At 35.9% G+C, this 25,516-nt stretch overlaps 1 protein-coding gene across 3 annotated transcripts in view; it reads right to left on the bottom strand.

Annotated features, from left to right (window-relative positions):
- DLC1 (DLC1 Rho GTPase activating protein) overlaps positions 1-25,516 on the bottom strand; it is a 219,560-nt gene that overhangs the window by 179,040 nt on the left and 15,004 nt on the right. For all 3 annotated transcript variants that reach the window (XM_090139400.1, XM_090139401.1, XM_090139402.1), the window contains one exon: positions 23,836-24,988. In XM_090139400.1, the coding sequence (XP_089995526.1) occupies positions 23,836-24,879 (1,044 nt within the window). In that variant the 5' untranslated portion in view covers positions 24,880-24,988. The remainder of the gene's footprint in view (positions 1-23,835; positions 24,989-25,516) is intronic.

The raw sequence follows: 25,516 nt of genomic DNA, 5'->3' as shown, positions 1-25,516 counted from the left end.
TGGAATTATTAGAGAAAGTCCAGAAGAGGACCATGAAGATGATCAGAGAGCTAGAGCACCTCCTGTACAGGGACAGGCTGAGGTAGCTGGGACTCTTCAGCATGGAGAAGGGAAGGCTCTGAGGAGACATTATAGCAGTCTTCCAGTACCTGAAAGGGACCTACAGGAAAGCTGGGGAAGAACTTTTTAGAAGAGCCTGAAGTGATAGGACAAGGAGAAATGGTTTTAAACTGGAAGAGGGTAGATTTAGACTAGGTATTAGAAAGAAATTATTTACTGTGAGAGTGGTGTAACACTGGAACAGGTTGCCCAGTGAGGCTGTGAATACCCTCTCCCTGGAATAATCAAGGTCAGGCTGTATGGGGTTCTGAGCAACTTGGTCTAGATGGAGGTATCTCTGTCTATAGCAGACAGGTTGGAACTAGATGACCTTAAGGGTCCCTTCCAACCCAAACCATTATATGATTCTATGATATGTATGACATATATGTGTACATACATATATACACACAGGGAAAATAATGGATTCAAATTTAATATTAGTCCCATATGTGGCTCTACCAAATCACAGGTTTAAGTTAGAGTTCTCTCAAAGAGGAGGCAGAATAAAATATACAAAAATTACTGGTCTAGGGAAAAAAAAAATAAATGCTTTAACTAAAGTTCAACAAACTTGGATTACACTCATTGGGGTAAATACAATGTTACTCTTAAAAAATTCTGAAAATACTTTAAATGATTTAATTGTAAAGTTTTAATTTCTTTTCATTTTTCCCCTCACCTAAATACATACTTTTTGCCAGTAGACAAGATTTCATTACCTGGAGAATTACAATAATTACAGCTAGAAATATTACCAAATCTCAGAAAACACTAGAAAATTTTGAAACTAAATGTAACATTTGTTACTATGCTATATTTGCAGTAAAAGCTTATGTTGAAAAGACTATTTTTGAATGAAAATGTGAAAACAAACCCTGGCAAACCATTACTTTGTATGAAATGTGAAAAAGAACACATGAAAGAAACCTCATTATCATTACGAATGAGAAAAAGATCTGAAAGGAAAGAAAAAAATTCACAGTTTCTCACATCAGAAAAAAGGAACAGTGTTGTCAAGGAGCACCTTCCTATGATCTTGGTACCATGTTCCTGGTAGATTTTAACTGGACAGAAACACAACTACAAACACTCAAGGAGGATGTTACTAACACTGCACTGTTAAAAAAAAAAAAAAAAAAAAAAAAAAAAAAAAAAAAAAAAGAGATGGAATAAAGCTGGTGCAGGCCAAGAAAATAGGATGCAAATGGCATCGAAGAAAGTAGTGTTTTGGAAGGAATAACAGAAAACTACAACAATAACAAAACCAAGAAACAACCCCAAAGAGACCACAAAATTGAGATTCTTGGGTTTTCTGTTCTTCACAAGTTGCCTGAAGTTTCATGTGGTTAATGGAGTGTAAGAAGTTTGGGTATGAATAGCACATATAAGGAATATTTAAAAAGTGTTGATCATTACCATTTTGAGAAGGTATTTGAAAAGGCTGTTAGCTTGTATATGTGACATAGAAACTTATTCGTCCAGATTTAATTGGATCTTTTCACGAAAATCAGCTATTCATTCATGGTATGAGAGCCACATCAACAGTCCAGCTTCAAAAGAATCACACAAATTAAATTACCTAATTTTTAAAGTATTTTTTAAAAACTTAGCTTGCACAATGCTTAATTCACCCTGCCAGGTCACCAGAAAAATCAGAACCAATGTTTGTGGCTATGAAATGGGCTTACTTGACATAAGCCACTTCAGTTAATTCTCTTGACTTTGGGACACAAAATGAGTCATTAATAATCCACACAATTTTGCAGTAATATAAATTCTAAGATCTAGGGTTGAGGCAGTGATCACAAATCATAGTTCTCTAATTCAACCTACCTACACTTAATTGAATTTTTAAGAAAGAGATAAGGACTGAGAATGGCATAATAAAGTTTCCTTTAACGTTTCAGCTTGAAATATTAATGTTATTTCCTGAAAAATGTGTATCTAAGCATATTTTTATCTCTTCAAATTTGGAGACAACAGTTTTCAGGAGTGTTGGATTTTTTTCTACATTCTTTTTTTTTTTTTTTGTCTGTCTCTGAGCCACAAGTACCTAATTTTTCTGCTGCGTTATGTGATGTGTTAGTATGCATTTTGTCAATGAAAATACAATTTTGACATTTGTGGTTTATTAATGCTTGAGTTAAAAAGAACAAATCAGTATTGTAAGCACATTTGCAATGAACAATAAGTAGATACTGAGGAAGCAGGGAAATAGAAGAGCACCTTTCAACATGTTGAGTATGGCTCTGCATATTTGATTAAATATATATATATATATATAAGCATAAGGAAATCAAGAACATAAGCTATTAAAACTGTAAAAATATTAATAATCAAGCAGTATAGAGCACCTGGTTATAACCACTATGCCACAGTAAGACCAGAGAACAAAGTCAGTCTTCTCCATGACACACCTGTGGCTGCAGATGATACATAGTTTGTGAAATAACTGTAAGTGAAATAGCTGCCTAAACTAAATAAATAAATGTGTCTTTTCAATGATGGCACCTCATATTGATGTAGAATTTCTGTCAAAAAAAAAAAAAAAAGAAAAGAAATAGCTCAAATTTCTCAAGATTTGCCAGTGCCATTTGGGAGCCATTTGGGTAGCATAAGAGGAATTTAATCTCTGCAACTCCCTTGAATTGCCCCCAACCAGTCTTCAGAGGCTAGCCCATCAGGTCCTGCAAGTAGGATGACATATAATCCATGCTCAGGACTTCTCATTGGATGAGGGATAGTAGGAGAGTCTGGAGGAGGGATCTATCTGATTAACATCTCATGCTAATGAAGTGTCTCTTCTCATTCAATTGCAAATTAATGCAAGGATGCTGGGGCAAACAAAGGGAGGTTCAAAAAAAAAAAAGAAATTGTAATGAAATGGTAGAAAACAGTGAGATTAGAAAAGCTCATTCAGGTAATAATTTTAGCACAAAAGTTATCTAATAACACTGAGCCTAAGGATCAATAGTGGCCTGACAGTCTTGAGAACCAAAGAGCAAGAAGAGCTTGGAATAATCAAAGAGGAGCTACCAGTGTGTGAAGACAACTGCAAAACTGAGAGAAGCATGGGGACAATTAGCAGGACAGACTGTTTAACATTATCCACAGATGGGATGACTGGACTTTACCAGGAAATAAATGTGGTCATTGGAGGCACTGAATGAAAATTATTGCCAAGTCCTATCAGCCTTATTTAGACCTGTTGCTTCATATTCACTTCCATGTCAGATGCCATTTTGTCAGACTGTCCCTCTGCTGCCATCAGTCACACGGCAATAAATGTAATGGAATATTGGTGAGAAAGTTCAACCTGGAAAAACAGGAACCAGGCAAAGATCTGGTAGTGGTTTTCTGCCTGGTGATCTTGTTTACCTGTCTAGGTGCATAACCTGCAGCAGTTGTGTTTCTGGGAGAGCCAATAAACCTGACTGAGCCCCTCCTGATCATGGCTTAAACTGATATCAATAGTCCAATTCAGCAACTTCTGCCTGAATGTAGCACTACTCTGTTGTTGTGTTATTTTGTATCAAAGTTGTGTTGCACCAAGACAAAAACAGGGAGCAGATCCACAGATGTGGTTCTGTGGCTCTAAGCTTAAGCAACTGAAGTATAACCAACTTCTGTAGGACTCTGGGGAGGCCTTCCTTGATCTTCTGTGAAGCAGGCTGCACATAGGTTCTCAGACTAACTGTATAGCAGAAGCAGCAAGCACTGTAGCAATTAAGTAACAGTATCAGGCTGAGACCAGATGCTAGCAGTATAAATGCAATGCAGAGACCTCCATTGAGTGAGATCCCCTCTCAGCTGGACTGAGACCCCCCCACACCACGTGCACTGACACCCAGACCAACATCTTACACCAGGTTGTATTATACTCCCTAACAATACCTAGAGATCTCCCTTCTTGCCTGGAGATTTGGTTATAGCCCTCTCAAGGAATTTGGTCTAATACCATGCCTCGGGGGAATCAGCAGGCTCCATTACCCGGCAATTCATGGAGTGTGGTATGTACTTTTGGAGTTCCCATGAGTTATCTAATGCTTTTGTGGGGAGCCAGAGGTGTGCATCAAATTCTGCATGCTCCTTTCCCCTTTAGTAAGTTATTTGTTGTATGCTTTGCCAAGACCATTTGTTTATTAGTGTCTGTTTGGAATTGTTATCTGTTGAGCATTTGCTAACTGAGATTGTAATTTCTTAAGGTCACTGTATTAAATAAATGTCTAGTTAACCACCTGACTTATGGTCAGTGAAGTGTGTTAACTGAACACTGTGCAACACCACTGACTTTAACACAGGGAATGGTGAGCAACAGGAAATCTGTGCAACTGCTGACCACGGTGCGTGACAGGCCGATGTTGTGGTATCATACAATAACAATGATGGTGCTGTAGAAATTCAATGCATGTAGAGAATAGTGCTAATAGAAATTGGTAAAACTCGTGATTCTCATTTATCAGTAAGATTAAGGATTGTGCCTTCTGGACTCTTGATTATTTATATCAAGAGTCTGATACCCTAATTTAATTTATGAGATTGGAGTATAAAGAGAAAGCCCAGAAATCAGATTTATTTGATTTTCACAAATCCTCACTTTTGTTCACGGTGCATTTTCAGTAGTTCAAGCTTTCAAGTTAATAGAGTAAAATAATTAACTTTCCCTTTCTACTAAATTGGTGTTATTGAATCTCTGAATACTGTGTGGTAAATTAAGATTGGTGTAATCAATCAGGTAAGAAGCAAGATGGTAGGTACCAAGACGTTCTGCATAAATACAGAGTCACGGAATGGTTTGGGCTGGTAGGGACTGCAAAGACTTCCTAGTTCCATCCCATCCTGTCGTGGACAGGACAGCTTTCACTAGATCAGGTTGCCCAAAGCTCTATCCAAGCTGGCCTTGAACAATTCCAGGGATCAGGCATCCACAACTTCTCTGGGCAACCTGTTCCAGGGCCTCACATACTTCAAAAGAAAGAGTTTCTTTATAATGTCTAATCTAAATCTACCTTTTAGTTTAAAGCCATAATCACTCCTTGTCCTATTGCTACATTTCCTGATAGAGTCCCTCCTCATCTTTCCTGTATGCACTCTCATACAGACACCACTTATTTATAGGGCTGGGAAAAAAAAAGAAAGAGAAGAAAAAAAGCAAAAATGTCAAGATTCAATGAGTGCTGGTAAACTGGATAACCAATGAATAATTAATAATTAAAAAGAAATAGAAAACAGACTGTATGCATTAATGTTTCCCATGCAGATGTCTGCATTTCAGTTTATCTGGATTCCAGTAAAGCACAATTTAAATGCTAAATCTTTTAAACAAAATGTTACTCATATAAATAAATGAGTCCCAAATTCTAGTTGTTCTTTTGTATGAAAATTTCTAATAAGCTTAAGTTTTTCAGTCTGTTAAGATGCGTAAGTACATGCCATTATAATTATCAACCTTTTTTTTTCTTATAATAGTAATGATTCTAATGATAACAACAAGAATAATAATAATAATTTTTTCACACTTTTATTTCATCTGGACTGCCTCCATAGTTTCCAGCTGGGCAGGCTTCTTTTCCAGGTGACTCATTCCCCTTTGCGACTATGCAATACATATCCTAATGGTATGTTACCAAAAAGAATTGTTTGCTTACATATACAGAAAAGAAGCCCAATTAATCATGAAACAATGATGTAACAATTGATGAAACAATGATAGTAACAACAGCATGCCCCCAAGCAAAAGGTATAAAACCACCAAAGAATCAAGTAAAAATGTTTCTTTCAAAATCTGCCCTAAATGGAAGCATTAGTATACTTTTTACCCTTAAATTCCTCTTTCATAAATTAAGGTGCTTTTTGTTTGTTTGTTTGTTTTGCTAGCAACAAAATGAATTACAAATTTTCATTTTAGATCTTTTGCTTTTCAGGATTAAAATCTGACTATTTTTACTATGATTCATATTTCAGAAGTTATTCATCTTGGAAGACACACCCAGTGCAACACAGTGACTTTTGGTAATAGGATATTTTTTGAAAATATCTTTTTTTTTTTTTTTCCAGACATAACTGTATGTATACATACTTAAAAATATTGCCTTGCTGTCACACAACACAGTGTGAGCAATATGAATTATTAGCTGGAAATCCAAACACAAAGCTTCTAAAATTCAGGTTATTTACTCATGCAAAAGCACATTAAACAAACAAAAATAGTACTGTATTATATAAATCTTTGGGAAATATATAATATAATCTTTGGGAAAATAATGTCTGTTGAATTTATCAACAATTGTGTAAGGAAATAGGGCAACATGGTTCTATGCTTGTTATTTCTAGATGCCTTCTAAGAAAAAACATAGTCATCCTCTCCATTTAATAGGCAAATATGGCAAGGAGTTAAATGAATGAACACATTATTGACTGAAGCTTTACTGTGTTCTTTAAAAATAATAGTTTATCTTCTCTATGATGAGACAGTAATAACAGTAGACCTTTCTCTTTATGTTCTAGAACGACCATACAACTATATAATTATTCAAATACATAAGGATGTGAATAAGATGTTTTGCTACACTTTTAAAAAACTTTTAGATGTTGGTTTTCCTAATATCAAAATAAATAAACACTGTCACCACATCTTGTGACAAAAGCCTAAACCATCTTTAAAGGTCGGCATAGCTTTTGCATGAAATACGTCTGCAGAGGAAAAAAAAATGCTTGAGGGGGGAGAATGAGACTTTTGGAATAGTTAACTACAGAGCAGCTGGCACAGATTAGCCTATGTCCTCATTCAATCAAAATGTTTCTATTAGAGAACTTGAGATAACTAGCTTGAGAGCATTTAAGTGTACTCCAGTATATTTTTTCAATTTAATCAAGCATTATCTCTTGAGATATGACTGCATTATCCCCATAGAATTTAAGAATTACCAAGCCTACACAATTACATACATGTTGGTTGTTGGGCTTGATTTTTAATCAGAGGTGTATGACAATTTCTATCAGTTTAATAGAAGACACAACCATGATGGAATCAGGAAAGAAAGTAAAATCATATGAAAGCTTTAGCTACTGCTTAATGGGTGAGGCCAAAAGCATGAAACTACAGCCTCAAGCAAAGAATGTGGGGAAAAAACCCAACCCAATCTCTAGCCACTGCCAAGGAAAGCTGCAGTGAATTTATTGTCAACATCAACTGTCCTCCCCAAGGAAGAACAGCACCAAGAACACTTCAGTACTGAAGAGCATTTGGGCATATTGTAGCAAGCAGTGCTGGGTTTGAAGAATAGGACATTTGGAATCTCAGTCCTTCTTACAGAGGAGAAATTTATTGTTAAAATGAACATTACTGATATCAAACATCTCTTTCTATGCGTGGAAGAAAGAGAAATGCATAGCTATTCTAAAAATTTTCTGTAAAATATTTATAAGTTCTAGTCCCGTTGTTACCCATTGTTATTTGATTTGAATCCTGCTTCCTCTGAGTCATCAGTGGGACACAGAAATACCAATATGTCTGTTTTGCTAAGTGTGTTTATTAATGAGTAAAATACTATTTGGCTCTTTTTCATTTAAAAAAAAAGTTTAATATAGTTTATCATCAGGCCCAGATTACTAGATGACTGGAGATGAAATCTGAGGCCTTTTTAAGTAGCTGGGAATTTTCTAGCCATAAAACTTGGATTTCAGCAAACTGATTGCATTCTATCTGCTATGCATATCATCTATGGCAAGCATACCCAGGAGAGGCTTTTTCATTCTCAGAATTTCTGTTTTTCCAGGGCTCATTTTCCCATTCTAAAGGAATGTTTCTGACTCCATTGCCACTGGAGATGTTTATGCCTAGGAAGATAAATGCTTCTAAATAAGAGGTTCTGTTCAATCATCATATAGGTACTTACATACCCTCAGAAACTGCTGGACTTTTAGGCAATTCCTGAAAAGAGACTGATAGAGATAAGAGAAATATTTACTTATGGAAAAGAATGACAGGAAAAGGCACTGGGAAAAGTGTCATGAATTTTTGTCAAACTGCTGTTTGGAGACCTCAGGAAACATGCAGTAATGAGCAAGAGCACACCTAAAGATTGCTTTGCAAGGAGCTGTGCAAGCATCAGAAATTCATCTAAATAGAATCTGATGCACAGCAGCTGGAAAACAACAACAACAACAACCAAACAGAGATAGGCAGGATGCTTCTCCCAAGGCTAAAGAAGGACTTGAAGCCAAGCAACAGTGCTGGTCACCAGACTAAGCTCCCTCTGTTTTTAACTCCACTTCTCTGATGCATCCCTGGAGTGCTAACATTTGGAAGTGCATTGAATGCTCTGGTTAGTGGAGTAATGACCATGTTTGCTATGATTGTGTCTGCTGGGGTATGTTTCATTGCTGGTTCTCATGTTTCAGGCTGAGTTCTGACAGCATAATCAAACTGGAAAAAATGTAAATCAGAGTGTTCGTGATATTTGTTGAATGCATACACTGTCTTTCTGCATTTAACAAGAGGATTTATTTATTTATTTTAAATGTTCCACCCCCACCTCCCTTCATCTCCAGAGATTTTCAAAGTAGCTCTGTGTAGTTTTATGTTTATCATAATTTCTTCTTCTTTGCCTCTCTGAGACAGGAAGCTGAGGGTTTTGACCTCATCTGGATCTTTCCCAGTGTCAGGAGGTGGTCTGTTCAAAAAGATTCCACAACACTGATCTCTTCCTGATTTATCAGATAGTTAGGTCAATTAATAAGATCTCTACTGTTTTTTCCACAGCTGTAAAACAACCAGTGGACTCCTCTGAGGGCTAATTATTAAATCTTTTGAATTTTTCTTTCAAGGAACAAGCAGTATCTTTCCGGTTAGTAAATTCCACAGCAGCATTAACTAAGCAAAGATTGTCTAATCGTAGGAGCCCTGGCTCACATAAAGCAGTTCATGTAAGTTAATGTCAGAGACCTGTTTCTTGCTTATCATCTTCTCTGTCCTGCTACCAGTATATTTTCTCATAGTCACTTTGTTTATAAGAGGATGATATGTCAGTTGTTACACACAAACAGTCCAGCATGTTACAAAGAATAGGGTTCTTCTGTATAACTTCTGTGGGCATGGATAGAGAGGATATAGTAGCAAGTGACAGATAAATGGGCAATATTCCTGATTTGTCATTTTCTCTGTCTGTATCATCCCTGTCAGTATATCCAACCTTTGCGCTACCATTGCTTCCCCATTGGACTGGCCATATCTTGTCCCAGGTAAGGCTGTTCATTTCACAGTAAATACAACTCAGCAAAAATGTCTCATTGCTAGTGAGAAAGCATCTTTTCTGACATTCAGTGAAATAAAAGAAATGTGGGTGGCTCTCGTGACTACCAAGATAATTCCCTTAAAGCATTTATCAAAAGTAAAAGTAGTCAGAGCATTCATAAAAGATTGTATGTCCCAATCTGAACGGAGTACTTCTGTTTTATTCCAGAAGAAACATTTAATTTTTTAAAAAGTAATTAGATGGTTATTTCTTAACAGATTTCACTGAAATTTCAGAATTTCTGGCTACCAGAGGCCAGTCAATAGGCTGAAGCTTGCAAAAAATCCCCAGATACTTTTTCTACTGTCTTTCTTAATGTCTTAGATTCAGTACATTATGTTATTAAAACTAGGATATTTCTTTTATAAGTTTTTTATTTAATAGGATTTAATTAGTTACTGAAAACATGCATAATGAAATGCTTGTTTTGCCTTATGGTACACCCTCACAATTTAATGATGTATTGGGATTCAAGGAACTCCCCAGCTGTAATACCAGCTCTGCCCTTGACTCAGAATAAATGACTTCTCTGTTTTGATTTATTCACACTTGCTCTGACGTTGCTATCATTAACTCTTCTCACAGTGTGCCAACTTTGTGCTACCCTCTAAACAATAACTCAACAAGGCAAGATTTTTACTGTAAATTATGCAATAAATATTATATACTGTTTTTAAAAGAAAGTTCAATAACGAGTATTTCTAGAAATTCTCATACTTCCTTTTAAAGCACAAGAAATACACAGATGGAGATCATTTCTAGAGGACAAACTGAACTAGAACAAATGAATGCTTATCTTATTTCCCTATAGAGTGCAAAGTGATATAATCACAAAGCAACTGTTCCACACTCTGCCAAAAATTATCAAAACTACTGCCATGTAATACATCTGCACACAGCACGAAGACTCCCAGAAAAAGGTAGAAGACTTTATGCTTTGGTCATGGTAGAGAAGAAAAATCTCACTATTTCTCACTGAGTAATGGGAACCATTCACGCATACAATGACCAACAATGTAACGAAGTAGATGCCACACATCCCTCCCGACATGGAGCTTCCTTGTGCATTACAGTCAACCTTTTCTGTGCTTGCTGGTATAATGATCCAGGTGTAAGTCTATGACAGTGTTAAATAAAAGAGAGCACCGAAGCTACATATATAACCCAAATTCAAAATATTCATTATAAATTATACGTACTATTACACAATTCTATGCACAGAGGACTTTTCCCCCTACCTGAATAGAATTATATTTCAAACTGAATCCAACCATTGTATACCACTGAGTCAAATGTTGGAGTTCACAATGAACAGTTTAAAATAAACAGTAGACAAACACTTTCTTTGCATTTTTTATATCAAGTGTAAAATGAAAGCCTAGGGATGACCACAAGACAGTAATAATCTCTAGTGGCTGAATTTCTTGTTTGTCTTGAAAATCCTGGGATAACACCAGAGGAAAAGCCATCTCTATTTTCATCTCCCTTAATACTTGGTGTTTAATCAGCCTTTTTCTTTTTTTTTTCTTCTTTTTTTTTTTTTTTCTCCTCTGTTTCCCTTGTACAACAAAGCCTCACCTTTGTAGCACACAATTCTTTCCTTACCAAGGACTGGAGCTAGTCTTAATGGCAGTGGTGGGGGACATTAACTACTTTACTACAGGGTCCTACCACCTAAGGCCAACAGAATAGTAATAGACAAGTAAATAGTTTCTTTCTGCTACAGACAGTAATTAACAAAGTCAAGTAATTAAGAAAGTAAAAGAAAGCTAATTATGTCAGAGACAAAAAATCCTAGTATAAAAGACATAGCCTCACTTTAATTTCATTTCAGACAGACATTAAGAGTAGTAGTCTTTATACCATGTAGTATTTGCTACTTCTCTCATCACTTTTTCACTGAAGACTGAAGTTTGATTATGCTTGCATTGTGTCTCCTGTCTAGATCTCCACCATATATAGTTTAATTTTCAAAAAAGTTTTAAGTTGAAGTGGAATAGGACACTGACTTGTAATGCTCTGGGAAACACACATCAGAAGGATGCATTCATGGAGAGCTGAACAGCTGGCCAACAGAATGAACAAATTACCACAAAACTATTGGGAATTAGTGAGAAAACTAGAAAGCACAAGTATGGGAGGAAAATGTTCTTCTCTAGTTTTACATTTTGATGTACATACAGTCTGATATATCTCAGGCAGCTGAAACAAAAAAGCAGTCTAAAAATTTCAAGAGTCAAGTTTGCTTAGGAGTTAAATTTTGATCTTAAGACAGGAACCCATATTTTCCTACCAGGGAATATTTATCAAACACACCTAACAGGAAACTGCAGCATTCTGACTTTTTTTTTAAAACCTGTCTTGAGAAGATTTGTTGGTAGAAACTTTGTCCAGTCACAACAGTTACATGTCTTGCAGTCAGTTTTTCGGGGTTAGGGAAAGTTTGGAAAGCCTTTCTGCATCCTCACATTGCAAATGATTGAGTTGCACAATGCTATGACCTATGCTGAAAATGGAGCAGAGCTTTCAGATTTCCTTCTTTTAATCCACACCTTTTGAAGTGTGCAGACATGAATCTGCTTCTTTTTGAAGCACTTCATTACAATCTATTAAATCAGCCATGAAGCTAAAGAAAGATGCAGTGTGGACTACCAAAAAGAATCCAGTTTGCACGCTTTGTCTCTGCTCCATAGTGTCACTTTTCACCCTTAATGTTACATTAATCAGAAAACTCATCTAAAATAACCCAACACACTCCTTGCCTAATGTAAAATACTACAATAGAATTGTGTCTTAACCCACCAGCACAAACCTTGCAGAAAACAATGGAAAAAAATTCTGATTCTCTGGGAACTGCAAATCATGCTTGAAGATTGTAGTTCCTGAAGAATATGTGCTGTTGCATGATGGAAATATAGATTTATATTTCCTCATTTTGGTATGGTAGATTACTCATCAGCAACAAGAAAGAACACAGAATGGCTTACAATTCACATATGTTCATTTTCACAACTGTATGATGAATTTTCTCATATATAACATACCTTGCTATGTACAGACAAATAGGAATGTAATACAAACATCCAAAAATAGAATGCAGTATAAAATACAGATAAAAACTGATAGATCATAGGGTTCCACAATACATGCCATGAAAGCAACGTCACATCTCATACACTTTTACTAGTTCAAAGACTCAGAATAATGAGAGCAAAAGCATCTGTCATGGACCAGTATAGGATAAGCCTCTCCAGCCAGAAAAAATGAGCACTGGGGAAAGTAAAAATAGATAAGGGAGAAAGAAGTGTGCTAATAATAAGAATGGCAGATAGCTTATTCTTTAGCAAATCAGCATGCTGGACTTCACAGAGAAAGGTTTGACACCTGCCTTTCACACCAAGCTTGCTCCTCACATGTGTATTATTTCAGCAGATGGGACCAAAAAACACATCTGAGCCAGCAATAAATCAGACACTGGTTCTTGTGGATCCTCTGTGTGCATAAAAGCAGAAGTAAAGTGTACCCACAAGAATACACAAAAGGGAAAAAAAAAGAAAAAAAAAGCCCTGACCTCAAAACAAACAAAGAAACAAACAAAAAAACCCCAAAAAACCCAGGAACTACAAACAAAAGCAGCACTTATGTACTCTGACATTCTGAATAACTTCCTCTTTTCTCTCTCAGAGGAATTGCTTGTGTTGTTTTCTGGCTTGTGTATTAATGTGATTACTTAGAAGTGATATGCTGAGTTAAAAATAGGCAGGCAGATTTCTCCCCATTTTAAGGGATGGGTTACTTCTGGGTTCATTATTTTTGTTTTAATCTTTTCTTTTTCCTCCTATAGTTGCAGAGCTACGAAATTAAGGAAGTGCATATGTACTCACGTGAAAACATTTCACAAATGACTTTTTTAGGAGTCAGTATTGTAACTGATTAAAATTGCTGTAACAGTAATTAAAACAAGAACATACTTTCAGCTACTAGCTCTGTGAAATCCTCCTTTCCCACCTCCAAGTGCTATGCTTCAGCAACAGTGAGGTGACATCATGAGATATCACAAGCAGAAGCTCAGAGTTTAACAGATTGGTTATAATTGTGTTATCCCACTTTGGTCAAAACAAAATTTTCATAAGTTTTTAAAACAGTACTCTTATAGCAGAGGCTGGTAGAAAGCATAGGGATGGAAAATCTGTTTCTATTTCAGTTGTGTATCTGGTAGGACGGAAAATTTTTCAAGTCTACACAGATGGTAAATAAATTTCTGCTACATGAGGCAGTTCCTGGAATAAAAAAATTTCTCAAATAATAAGTGCCAATTTTTTTTTTTTTTTTTTTTTTTTTTTTTAAGTTAAGGCTTATTTTTAACTTTCCCAGGGACATGTTGAGAGAACTGCAGAAGTGTCCTTTCACCTCCAGAATTCTGGTCTAAATCCAGAAATAGCCTCTAACACTGCTCTCAGCATAGCTGAGTTTTCTTTACACTTTAAAAGATGTTTCAAAGCAAAGATCAAAGCTTCACAATTACACTTTGCTGCTGGTAAACATTCCTGCTGAATGCCACAGTTAGAAAATAAAAAACATCTTTTTGAATCCTGAGACAATCATCAATGACTAACTCTGCTGACATTTAAGCTGTCATTATTATGCTCCATGAGGCAGTGCTTTTGCTTCACAGAGGATAGGCTTTCTTTGTCATTTTCTCAGGGTTCAAGCTGTTAAAAAGTGAAATGGAAGGGACTAGGAAAGGAAGCACAGAACCAGGGAACAAGCCACTGTATGCTATATCAGCTGACCAAGTTATGAGAAGTTATTTTATATATACACATATAGACACATACACACGTATTTTGTCAGACAGACTTTTAAAAGGATTTGAGCAGAGGTTTTACCCAACTACAGAAATGAGGCTGGGTAATGGGACTATGAATGTGTTGGTGTTTAGAACAGAACTCTTTTGTCACAAAAAAAGTTTAGAACAAATCATGGAAACCTCTCATCGTTTTTCCAACAACTTCATATTCCCTTCCTAACCTGTTCATTGAGTGTATCGCTCTGTGTGGCTCCTGCATTAAGCCCAAAATGAAATCCTATGAAGTGATGATATTCACAAGCAAAGAAATGCACAACACACTTAAATCACTGAGTGATCTTTCCCTTACACAAAATTGAGAAGAAATAAGTGTAAGAAGTTTAATACTGCCACACTGAGCATAATGCATGAAATAAGGAAAAAATAATCACATAATTTCTGGAAAGGCAGGAATGAAGGGGAAGAATTAGTAATTTTTAACAAGCTCACAAAAAGAATACGTATAAGATGATTTTTTTTTGTCTGAGGGTGTGGCTGACACTAAAGAAAAGAAAAAGAAAAAAAAAAATACATTCTAATTTGAAGTTTCTGTTCCCAGGAGAGTAGAATTCAGAAACATAACCTTTTCTTCTGAATCGGATAAAAGCTGCTTCAACACCAGTTGTAACTATTCATAGGCTTTAGTATGCAAATGTGCAATTGATTCACATAAAACACACATTGCAAAAGAACCTGCAGTAAGCAATGCAATATGATTTTCTCAAAAGCTTAATAGGATGTTTGGGGAATTTGCTAAATTACAAGTCCTGCACAATATCATCCACAAGAATGTTAACCAAGGGACAGCTATGGAGAAATGTCTCCCAAAATTGTCCTTGAATTTTACCATCAGTAGTGAGGAATGCTTGGAAACATTTCATTTAGGAGTTTTTTCTGTGAGCTGAGAAAGATAACAATAATAACACCCAAGATATGAAAACCTATAGTACAAGAACAGAATCAGCTTCTTAAGAGTTTTTTTTGTTGTCGTTGTTGCTGTTATTAGTGGATATATTGAGAAATATATTTTATGTTAAAGAAAAACTATCCAAGTGAGTGAGATAACAACCTTTGTTTAACCGAATCTGTTTTGTGCAAAATGTTTGGGAAGGAGGCATCCCACAGGAAAGGATAAACAAGTTTCCATTTAACATAAATATTTCACATATTACACTTGCTATTTTAAGTCTTATGTAAAGTGAGACTGCAAAACAATATGAAACTCAAGATATGAAGGTTATTACTGTAATAGGGCACATTATCAAAGGACATCCTTGGGTTACAGAGAGCCAACTTTTCATTAACAGAGCATGCATAAGCCAAATTCCTTGTATTCTACCATTGTAGAAGTGCAAGACATCAGCTATAACAGACTTACGAAGGAGACTAAGGATCTGGTTTACATTTGTCATTGACCCCAGCATACACACACACATACATACATACAGAGAGTTGCACTGTTGCTCAGATTTTTTTCCTTGGGGAAAGAATATCCTTCTAAATTTGAATTCATAACCATTTTAGGCTATATCCTCTGGAGCTTGGAATGCTTTTTGGCAGCAGAAGCAGTATTATTTCATTTTGCAAAGCAATGTTCAATACACCCTATCTGTGACATAGACCATCTCGTCACCACAAACCTCTTACATTGCCATTGCAAGAGAGCTGCACAAGGACATGAGCGTGACCAACACATTTTTAGGTAGCTTTCAACAAGTACTGCCATGTTTGGAAGTAAGCATAAGAAAAGCCGTGAAAAACATTTTGCAGATTGCTCCCACCCTGATACAGTTAAGCCCTTTGGGGCCTCAATTACTTTCTATACTTTTCATTATTGGAATTGGTCAGATACCTGTGGACTTACCCACCAATGTAGTACTATGGCCAAACACTCCTTAACAGCCATGGTAAAGTTGTTACTACTGCAAAGTCTTAGCCACAAAAATGCAGTGCATTTTCTATTCTTATGCCATTTTAGGAAGTCAGTCATTGGTCCACTTACCATGACCTAGAAATAACAATTTATAGATTACAAACAGCAAAAAATTGTCCTTTTCCAATCAGAACTTCCTAAAGATTTGTTTTAAAAGCAACCAAAAATGTTTCACAAGTTTCATTTCTATCAATTATTTCAAACTCAGGCAAAATCAGAAATTTCTCAGTATTAACTGTGTGAAATGTATTGATTGTGGAAGTGTCTAATATCACTTTGGTGGAACGATCATGTGTGGCTATGAATCATGTATAAATACAAATACTTTCATGACCATTTTAGGTAGCTGAAATCCAACTAATGCACAACTTGATGTGCAACAGTCTCTCGGTTTGTAGTCTAGACAACTCTGGCAGCCTCTAAAATTTATTGCGGAGCACTGTCACAAAAATGTGCCAAAGTAAAATTTGCATAAAGGTTATACTGTAATGGCCTGGCAATCATCCCATCCTGTTCTGAGCTTGTTTTAAATACTTTTCAGATTGTTTGAAATACATCATACTTCAGTCCAAACATAAAGGAAGTCTGTGGGAAAGCATTCTTTAGCTTCCCAGATGGAGACAATATTTATAATACATATTTTTGTGAGAGTGATAGAGAAAATTCATAGTCATCTAATCACATTAATAGGAATGTTTTATGATCAGTACTTCCACTAATTACCATAGCTAATATGCACAATTAAAAAAAATTAAAACCAGTTGTTTTAAATAATTTATATTTTTTGTATTACATCTTCATTGTTAAATGGCAAATTTAGGAAGTAAGTTTTCAGTGCAGAAAAGAGAAATATTTGTGACAGCCTAGATGGTTTAAGCTTTTCTTTTGTTTTCGTCTGTTTGTTTTTGTTGTTAAAGAAATCATACTACTCATTTTGCTTTACTTACAGCGATCGCCAGATTCCTCCTGGTGCCTTTAAAATTATGACCATTTAGTAGCAATGTGCAAATGCAGCAAATTCTTTGTGGTGAAGCAACTGTTGATCTCTGTAGCCCACTGTACTAATACTACAGACTAGTTCTAAGACATGAGTTTCAACTAACCTTCCAAAAGCTGCTGTGGCTTCAGGTCTCTCATCAATTTTAGATAGTGTTCATATTAACATTATGAGTTTGGAAAAGCAGATCTATATTATTTCCTAAAATGTTTAGAAACTGAGTCTGAAAATGAAAAGAGATTCAGATGCAGAACAAAAGCATGAGAAAACATTCAAACTGTTTGGATGGTCATCTTTAAAAAGAGATTATCAAATTTCTAATATTTGCATTCACTGTTGTCCTTCACAAAATCATTCCCTAGATGCCAAGATGGTATTATTCATTCTTGTGTATGCAAACAAAGCAATTCTGGCATAAGATCTGGCCTGAATTATGCAGGAAATAGAGTAAAAGAACCATATGATTCAAATGCAATTTTGCTGTGATGTGTGCTTCTACAGTTATTAGCTTCTGTTCCAAGGTTGTAACACCCAAGTTCAGCAAGGCACTTAAACATACTCAAAAAAACCCACAGTCATTCCACTGAATGCATTAATTCTTTCCTGATGTCTGTATTTAAGACATGAAGCCTTGGTCTCTCCTATGACCACTGTTGTTCATATTTTTGGAATTTCTGATAGCCTTCATAATCTGAGAATGTAGGAGATCACATTCTGCTTGTTGAATTGCACTAGAATATTTGCAAGATAATGTTTTTTTTAGAAAATACATAATGGGAAAACAAACTACAAAATGCATATATTATTACTTTTTTTTTTTGGTGGGGAAGGGGACAAATTAAATAAAATCACTAACTTTTACAGCTATAGAATCATAGAATCCTTATAGTTGGAAGTGCCTCTGAAGGTCATCTAGTCCAACTCCCCGGCAATGAACAGGGACAGCACAGCCAGACCAGGTTGTCCAATGTTTTATCCATCCTCACGTTGAAAGTCTCCATGGACACGGCACCAACCAAATCCCTAGGTTACCTAGGGTTACATTACAGTGCCTCACCACCCCTACTGTAAAAGATTGTTTCCTTATATCTAACCTAAATCTATGCTCCTGAATGAAGCTTGAAACCATTTCCCTTTTTTCTATCACCTCAGACTCCACTTAAGAGTCTGTCCCCTTCTTTCCTGTAGTTCCATTTTAAATCATAGTGCTCTAGCTGACCCACATTTGCAGGCTAAAGCTTAGGATAAAGTAAATTCAATTTTCTATAGCCAAATCAGGATATAGCAAAATTAACGTTCCAATTTTTAATTGTTTCTGCATTTTCTTGTTATTTATTTCTGTACTTTCATCTTCTGTGCTGTCATGTTTTCAAGCCAGGACATGTGCTTAAGTTGACCTGAGTTTGTTAGAATGCAACTCCAGCTAGTTTGCAAGTCCGCATCAGCCATTATTACTTAAGTAGCAATAATTTAACCTAGAACATCAATAAAAAAATTTCCATACAGAAGTATATTCTAATAGCTATGCTAAATTATAACTTAAAAACTGAATTGAAAATGGAAGTACCATTAAATTATCCCAGTTCAACAAAGACAGGATTGTGGCAAATGGAGATTAAGAATTCAGAAAGACAAACTTTGTGACAATTCTGGAAACTCGTGTCTGGTATTTTTACAACAATAAAATAAGAAATAGATCTAAAATGTTGGATACTATTGTTCTCAACAGGTCCACGCTACTTTTAAAAGAAAAACCTAATGCTTTCTAACTCACCATAAGAAGCAACATGTTAGTCTTACGAAACAGAATTTACTACAGATTATAACAGAAGAGAGTCAGTCTTCACACCTCACAAACTCAGGTAGCAAATATGGACAGAAAGGTCTGAATTCAATTAACAAAACTTTTCTTTTCAAATATTAATATAATAGTAATTGATGAAATAATGAAACAAACTGTATTGCGTCAGTACAGAAAATGCAAAACCACATTTCAGAGCTCACAGTTTTAACATGAGGAAAAGGCACTGCTTTATAGAACTTGGTCATCTGCTTCTACCCAGGCTTCTTTCTTCAATTACTGCCATTCTTTTGATTATCTTTTTCTTAAATTAATTTGCATCTTATTGATAATGGCTTATCTTGGTCATATCCTTAAGTATCCTTTGCAAATCACAGAGCATATAGTCTAGAAATCTGGATTAAAACAGCATCAGTAATAACAAGCACTAGGAAATAGCCCTGATTGTTATACTCTTTAGTCTTGTAAAAATGTCTTAGAAATAACATTGACTACTTGAAACTGGAAAGCTTTTCAGTAGGCCACCACAAAGAATGAGAAGTAGTAAATATAAAATGGAATTTTGATAAAAGAACAATGAGGAAATCATACTCCGAAATCGTTGCTAAATTTCAGAATCACATAAGCAAAATCTTTTAATGAAACTTAAATGCAGTCTAGGATTACACACGAAGAGAAACTGATAAAAATACACCAAATATACTTCAATTAGTTTGACATTTCAATTAGTTCTTCCTAAAGTAATATCCTGGATACATATTCTTGGAAGGAATAGAACTGACATAAACTCCAAATCACCAGGCACAATATATCAACTACCTTTCCTGAAACCAACCATATATTGATTTCTTATTTCTTTTCACTTCCTTTGCAATAAATATACCTGCACTCTTTCACTGCTCATCTTACAAAATTTATTAATTTTTTAATCTAATTGTTTATCGAATATCTGCATAGCAAAACAATATACAAACAGTACCTCTATTTTATAGGCCACAGAGAACATGCACTCCATACAGTCAAGAAGCACACATTCAAAATAGATAAGCTGCATAACAGATTTCACTGGCAAATCCTGAGAGAAAAATCTGCTAACAAAGAGAATAGGCAGGAGCGGCAACAAAAACAGGTACAGTCAGAGCTCTGCTGTACATATCCAGACTCAGGGAACCTTACACCTCCCAGTAAAATCCTCCTCCACCTCGTGCCACCAGGCTCACCACAGAGAGCGCAGAGGTGAAAACCAAGACTTCCTCCAGGACAGGCAGGATGCACAGGTGAGCAGCTGGCCTCTCTGAAAGATTCCCTAAATGGGCGGAGATGGGTGTGCCAATGTGTGCCAATGCCTGGTCTGGATATGAAGAGCACCTGGGAGAATACTACAGCTTGCAACACCAAAACTGTCAGCGATTTTGATAGGAAGTGAGAATTTATTGTGAAACCTTACTACTTTGTGTTGAAAAATGGTTTCAACTAGTATGTTACAGTTCTGATGCACTTGTGCACCAACTCAGTAGTCCTCAGTGGGGATTTTGCTGGTTATCTCTAAAACTGATGAAATGTGCAACTGTGCAACTTGGAGGGCATAAGAAAATATTCACAAGATTCTTTATAGAGTAATGGCCACTGTCCTCCACTTTTTTTTTTTTTTTTTTTTTGTAGTAGTATTTACTTGAGAATAAATAATGGTTTCTGGTTTTACATAGTATTTTTCTCTAATACTTCTACTGCACTATGCGTGAACATACTGCAAGCCATTGGGATTTCTGAGAATTAAAAACATTACAGAGCAGTCATTAGTTTCAAAGATTATTCCAGTTTTTTGGAAACTGAGAACTTACGATTATAACTTTTCTAAATCTAAAATATATTTAAGCAAGGACAGCACACAGTAGATACTAACTGCTGTAACCACATTCAACAAATTCATTTATGCTTTGCTATTCTGCACTATTAGTTACCATTGGTTTTATGTAGTGGATAAACAGAATTGGTTTTCAGTCAAGAGAGAAGGTGGAAAGCTTGATTATTGCAGTCTCTTTCATTTAGACCTAACATCATTATCTTCTCACAATTATATTCATGCCCTTCCTACTTCGGAAACCTAGGAAGTCTTTTTCAGAAAGCAAAGGAGAAGAGGGTACTATGCATCAACCATATGAATGTTAGCAACTTGAAAGAATGCTGTAACAGCTGGACCTGTTTGCAAAAAGCATCTGCAGTGTCAGCACATCCATCAAGACTAAAGCAATCTTCAGCAGTAGAGCTAACGTTGGTCAAAGGTACTAAACTTTAAGACCTTAAGCCCTCAAAATAACATTCATCTGCAAAGCAAGCTCCACAGATCCATGCTATCTCAACTCAGCTTTAGTCTGAAAGCAGCAGATCTAAAGATAAGAGGAGAGGTCATGCTCTGTTTCCACAATTAAAAGCAGTTTAAAATATGTTAACGAGGAACAGGTTTTCAGAAGAATTTGTTACCAGGAAGAGCAGAATGATCTCTACTCAGAGGTCCTAAGATCTTAGTTGTCACTGAGGTACCTGATGTTCAGCACTTTTCTGTGATCCCACAAGGCACCATTTCAAGGTGCAAGTGCCAAATATCTCTAGCAATTTATCTCCATATTCTTCTTCCAATATTCTGACCCTTATGAATATATATTTAGGTGCAACAATAATTGATGCTGACCATTAATCAGACAGTGGTACATTTTAGTTTGAACTGCTGACCTTGAGAGAAAAGGTTTTATATATCATTCCCAATTCCTTAAGTCTTCCTGTCACTGCAAAGCAAATACTTGACTTTTATGGATGGATTCAGTTTCAAGTCAGTTGTTTTTCTGATGTCTTGTTAAAGTTACAAAAGTGGCTTTCAGGGAGCGTTTGTAAACATAGGCACATTTTTCATTACAGATCATTACCAGCACAGACAGGCCTTTTTGTAACATAACATATGATTAGCTATAAGTCATAAAATCCCACAAACAGGAACATAGTTTGTAGAAGTGTCCTGCAGACTTAGAGATAAATAACATCAGAAGCAACAGCATATCACAGCTTTCCTCTTTTTGGTAGAGTTCTTTAACCACAGTGTTACAAGACAGATCCTTAGATCTCTAGACTCTGTCCCCTTGACCATGAGTGCAGCTTTGCAGTTGCTGCAGCCATGCAACTCACATCCCTCCCCAAAGAAACAACTTATTTTGCTTCTTTCTATGGTTAATTTACTTTCTTAGCTATTCTCATTGGAACCTTTACATTCTATATAAATACTTAAAGGCACAAACACAAAGCACAAATATGTTCTCAATTTTAAGATCCACAGTAACTACCATTTTCAAAGCTATTAAAAATACATTACAATGGAAGTTATTGTGGACAGAGTTGTGATGTATCTGTACATAATAAATAGAAGTTAAACCCATATTTTTATATTTTCAGAGTTTGAAACTACACTATAAAAATGAAACCTGCTAACAGTAGGAAAAGTATGCCTGAATATGAACAAATACGCTTAGTAAAAAAGAAAAATAAATGCAGAAAGCACAGTTGAGAATATATTTATATAGTTATATAGTTATATAGTTATATAGTTATCAAATATGGTATAAATTGGAACTGTTATCTACCCATTAGTTAAGTTCAGCTTTTCTGGTCCTTCTACGTGGTTCATCCTGTTTTATAATTGTAACAGTCATAGCTGCTGCGGTCAGTTGAAGAGCTACTGCATTAACAGATTGCATGAACTACTAAAGGAAAACTGGCATTCTGAGCTTCTGAAATCTTTTGCAACTGTTCAGCTTTCAATCATGTAACTTGAGTGTTAATTTTACCACAGGGGAGCAGTGGCCAGCAACTCAGGATACTATGTTGGAGTACAGTACTTTAGATATGTGAGTTTGTGCTCTGAGAGTTGCAGTTCTACTGAGATGCTATAGCTGATGGAAAAAAAAACACCAGAATTAATAGAAACCTGATTGACAAAAAACAAAAACAAAAAACAAAAAAACAGTCAAAAAAGGCTGAATGATATCAAATTTAAAAAAAAAGAGAGAGAGAGGAGGAAGGAGTAAACAATTAGACACTGGTTCTTAGCAAGAATTAGCAGCATAGCTGGGAAAGCCAGATTTCAGGATGAATCCTGTAGTGTCACAGCCAGCAAAACTCCTTCCACAAAAGCCAATGGAAGTTTTATTACTGGAGAATCTGTCCATTAAAAGCTTTAGAATTATGCTCCTTTTTACTTTGTGTGGAAAGGGAAACTCTCTGGCTACTTTAAAATTACAAAATATTGTTTCGAACTTCTTTTTGTAAGAACATTTTCTCACAGGGCTTAGCTGAAAACCAAAGAATTTCAATTTTTTTTTCCTTTTTCTTCCCCCTCCCCCCACCCATTTCTTTTCTTCCTTTTAAAGTTTAGTTCCACTTTTTCACTGTTCCTCCACCCTCTTTTAAAACAAGACTTCCATGCCACTAGACACACTTTCTTTTGTAAGTTAACTAATTACACCTGATAGCAGCAGAAAAAAAAACAACCAAAAAACAAATTCATTGAAGGTGCTTATTCATTTAGCTGTGAAGAACACATAAAAAACATATAAAACCACATATATATAAAAGAGTGGATACAAAGTGCTTTTCAAATTCACAGTTCAGCCATTTTTAAACCTTAAAAAGAGTTCTCAAAACTAAGTTGTTGTATAGTCACATTTTTTTTCACTATTTGAAGAAAAAGCTGAGAACATAATGAAAAAGGCTGGAAAAAAAATATCTCCAAACAATATGACACAGAATCACCTTTGTAAGAAATTGAGAGAAAACATTAGAAAGAATCTCTGTACTTTATGAGCATCCTACCTTTTTTTTGCGCAGTTTCACTTGACTGTCTGAATATTCTTGTGTGGTCAAATCAATCCTTAAATGTAAACACTGAGTGTCTTCTGCTGAACTGACATTTGAAAGGCATTTGTTTTCAGGGGCCACTTGAGGTTCAGTGAAACCACTTTCATCCAGACCATTTTCCACTGCCGGAACATGAGAGCAAGGAGAAGATTGCATAAGGCACTCACTGGGTTCCACCACTGAGCATGGCTGTCTATCACTGCTGGGGCATGAATCAGAAGAAATCCCACTCTGTACCACATTACATTCAGACTTTCCAAGGCTGTCTTTAAAAGCATCAGATTTCCTGCGCTGTTGTGCAATTACAGCAGTATGAAGCAGCTGTTTCCCAGGCATAATAATTTCTTTCACATTTGGAGAATTAAAAAGATTTTCTTTCTCTACTTGTACTACCTCATTTAAGGCTTCATAACTACAAAGCTCCAGGCTTTGGCCAATACTGCCACAAATATCTCCTTCCATCTTATCTTTAGGAACTGTGTCACCATCTCCAATTATACCAGCTGTCTCAGCTTCCTCATTACACTCTGTTTTTTGTACAACCTCTCTTAAGGAGCCTGCTCCATTTAAACTCTCTTCTTCGTCTTTTAGTTCCCTTCCAACAGCAGTGATGTGGTGATTAACACCGTTCAGGTTGAGTGCAGGATAGTCATCGTCATCATCATCATCATCATCAGACACATGGACTAGAGTTTCTGTGCTGGCCTCCAGAAAATGCTCTTCTTCATGGTTTTCATTTTCATCCAATTCCTTTGACACATTTCCAAGCTGCTTCGCAGGAAAGCCAGTTGGCTCTCCACCATGACAACACTCTGGAAATGAAGCACATTTTTCTTTCCGGTCCACACTCAAAATTTCATCTTTTTCCATACTTATCTGCAAGTTATCAGCTACGAGTCCATGACGACATGCTGTATTATACTCCACAGATTCCAAAGCCAATCCCATCCACTGGGTCACATGCTCTTCCCAGCTTTTCTTTCTGATTGCTAGAGACATGTCATAACAATTCAGCAGCGGGCTGCAGCATACCTTCCACAGTGGAGCAGAGGTGTCATGGCTGCTGTGCGCTGCTCCAGAGGGAGAGAGTGCTTCATCATTTTAACATCTGCAAAAATGAAGAAACAAAAACAAACAAACAAACAACAAAAAAAAAAAAACAAGGTTATTGAGTCAACTCCAAACATTAAAAAAAAAAAAAAAAAAGAGAAAAGAAGAAACAGTTTAAACAAAAGTGTAAAAGCAAGATAAGGACGTGGGACCAGAAGGACAGGATTTCAGAAGACTGTTTTGTTTAAAGTTTTAATAGTTTTCATACAAAACTTGACAGTTCTCATAATTCAGTAGAAGTTTTTTTCTAATTACTCTCCATTATCATGTAAACAAAAATGTTATAAACAAGCACATGGATAGACAAGTAGCTCAAGAGCCAAAAATTGACAATAAGTCTCTCTTCACTGTTTCTGTCATAAGATATTTATTTCAATGGATATAATTTCCATTATGTCTTATGACTTCTTTGCACACACAGTTATTTTGTATTTCTTCTTCATCCAGAGATACCCCTGTGCACAGCACTTTGGCAATTTCTCAATGAAGTAAAGCAGAACTTGAGGGTTATTCTGAATCTTGCCAA

Source organism: Phasianus colchicus, chromosome 4 (genome assembly GCF_987193195.1).
Source record: "Phasianus colchicus chromosome 4, bPhaCol1.hap1.1, whole genome shotgun sequence".
Lineage (NCBI taxonomy): Eukaryota > Metazoa > Chordata > Aves > Galliformes > Phasianidae > Phasianus > Phasianus colchicus.
Note: the sequence above shows the minus strand (reverse complement) of the source record. Positions and strands in the feature narration are given on the sequence as shown.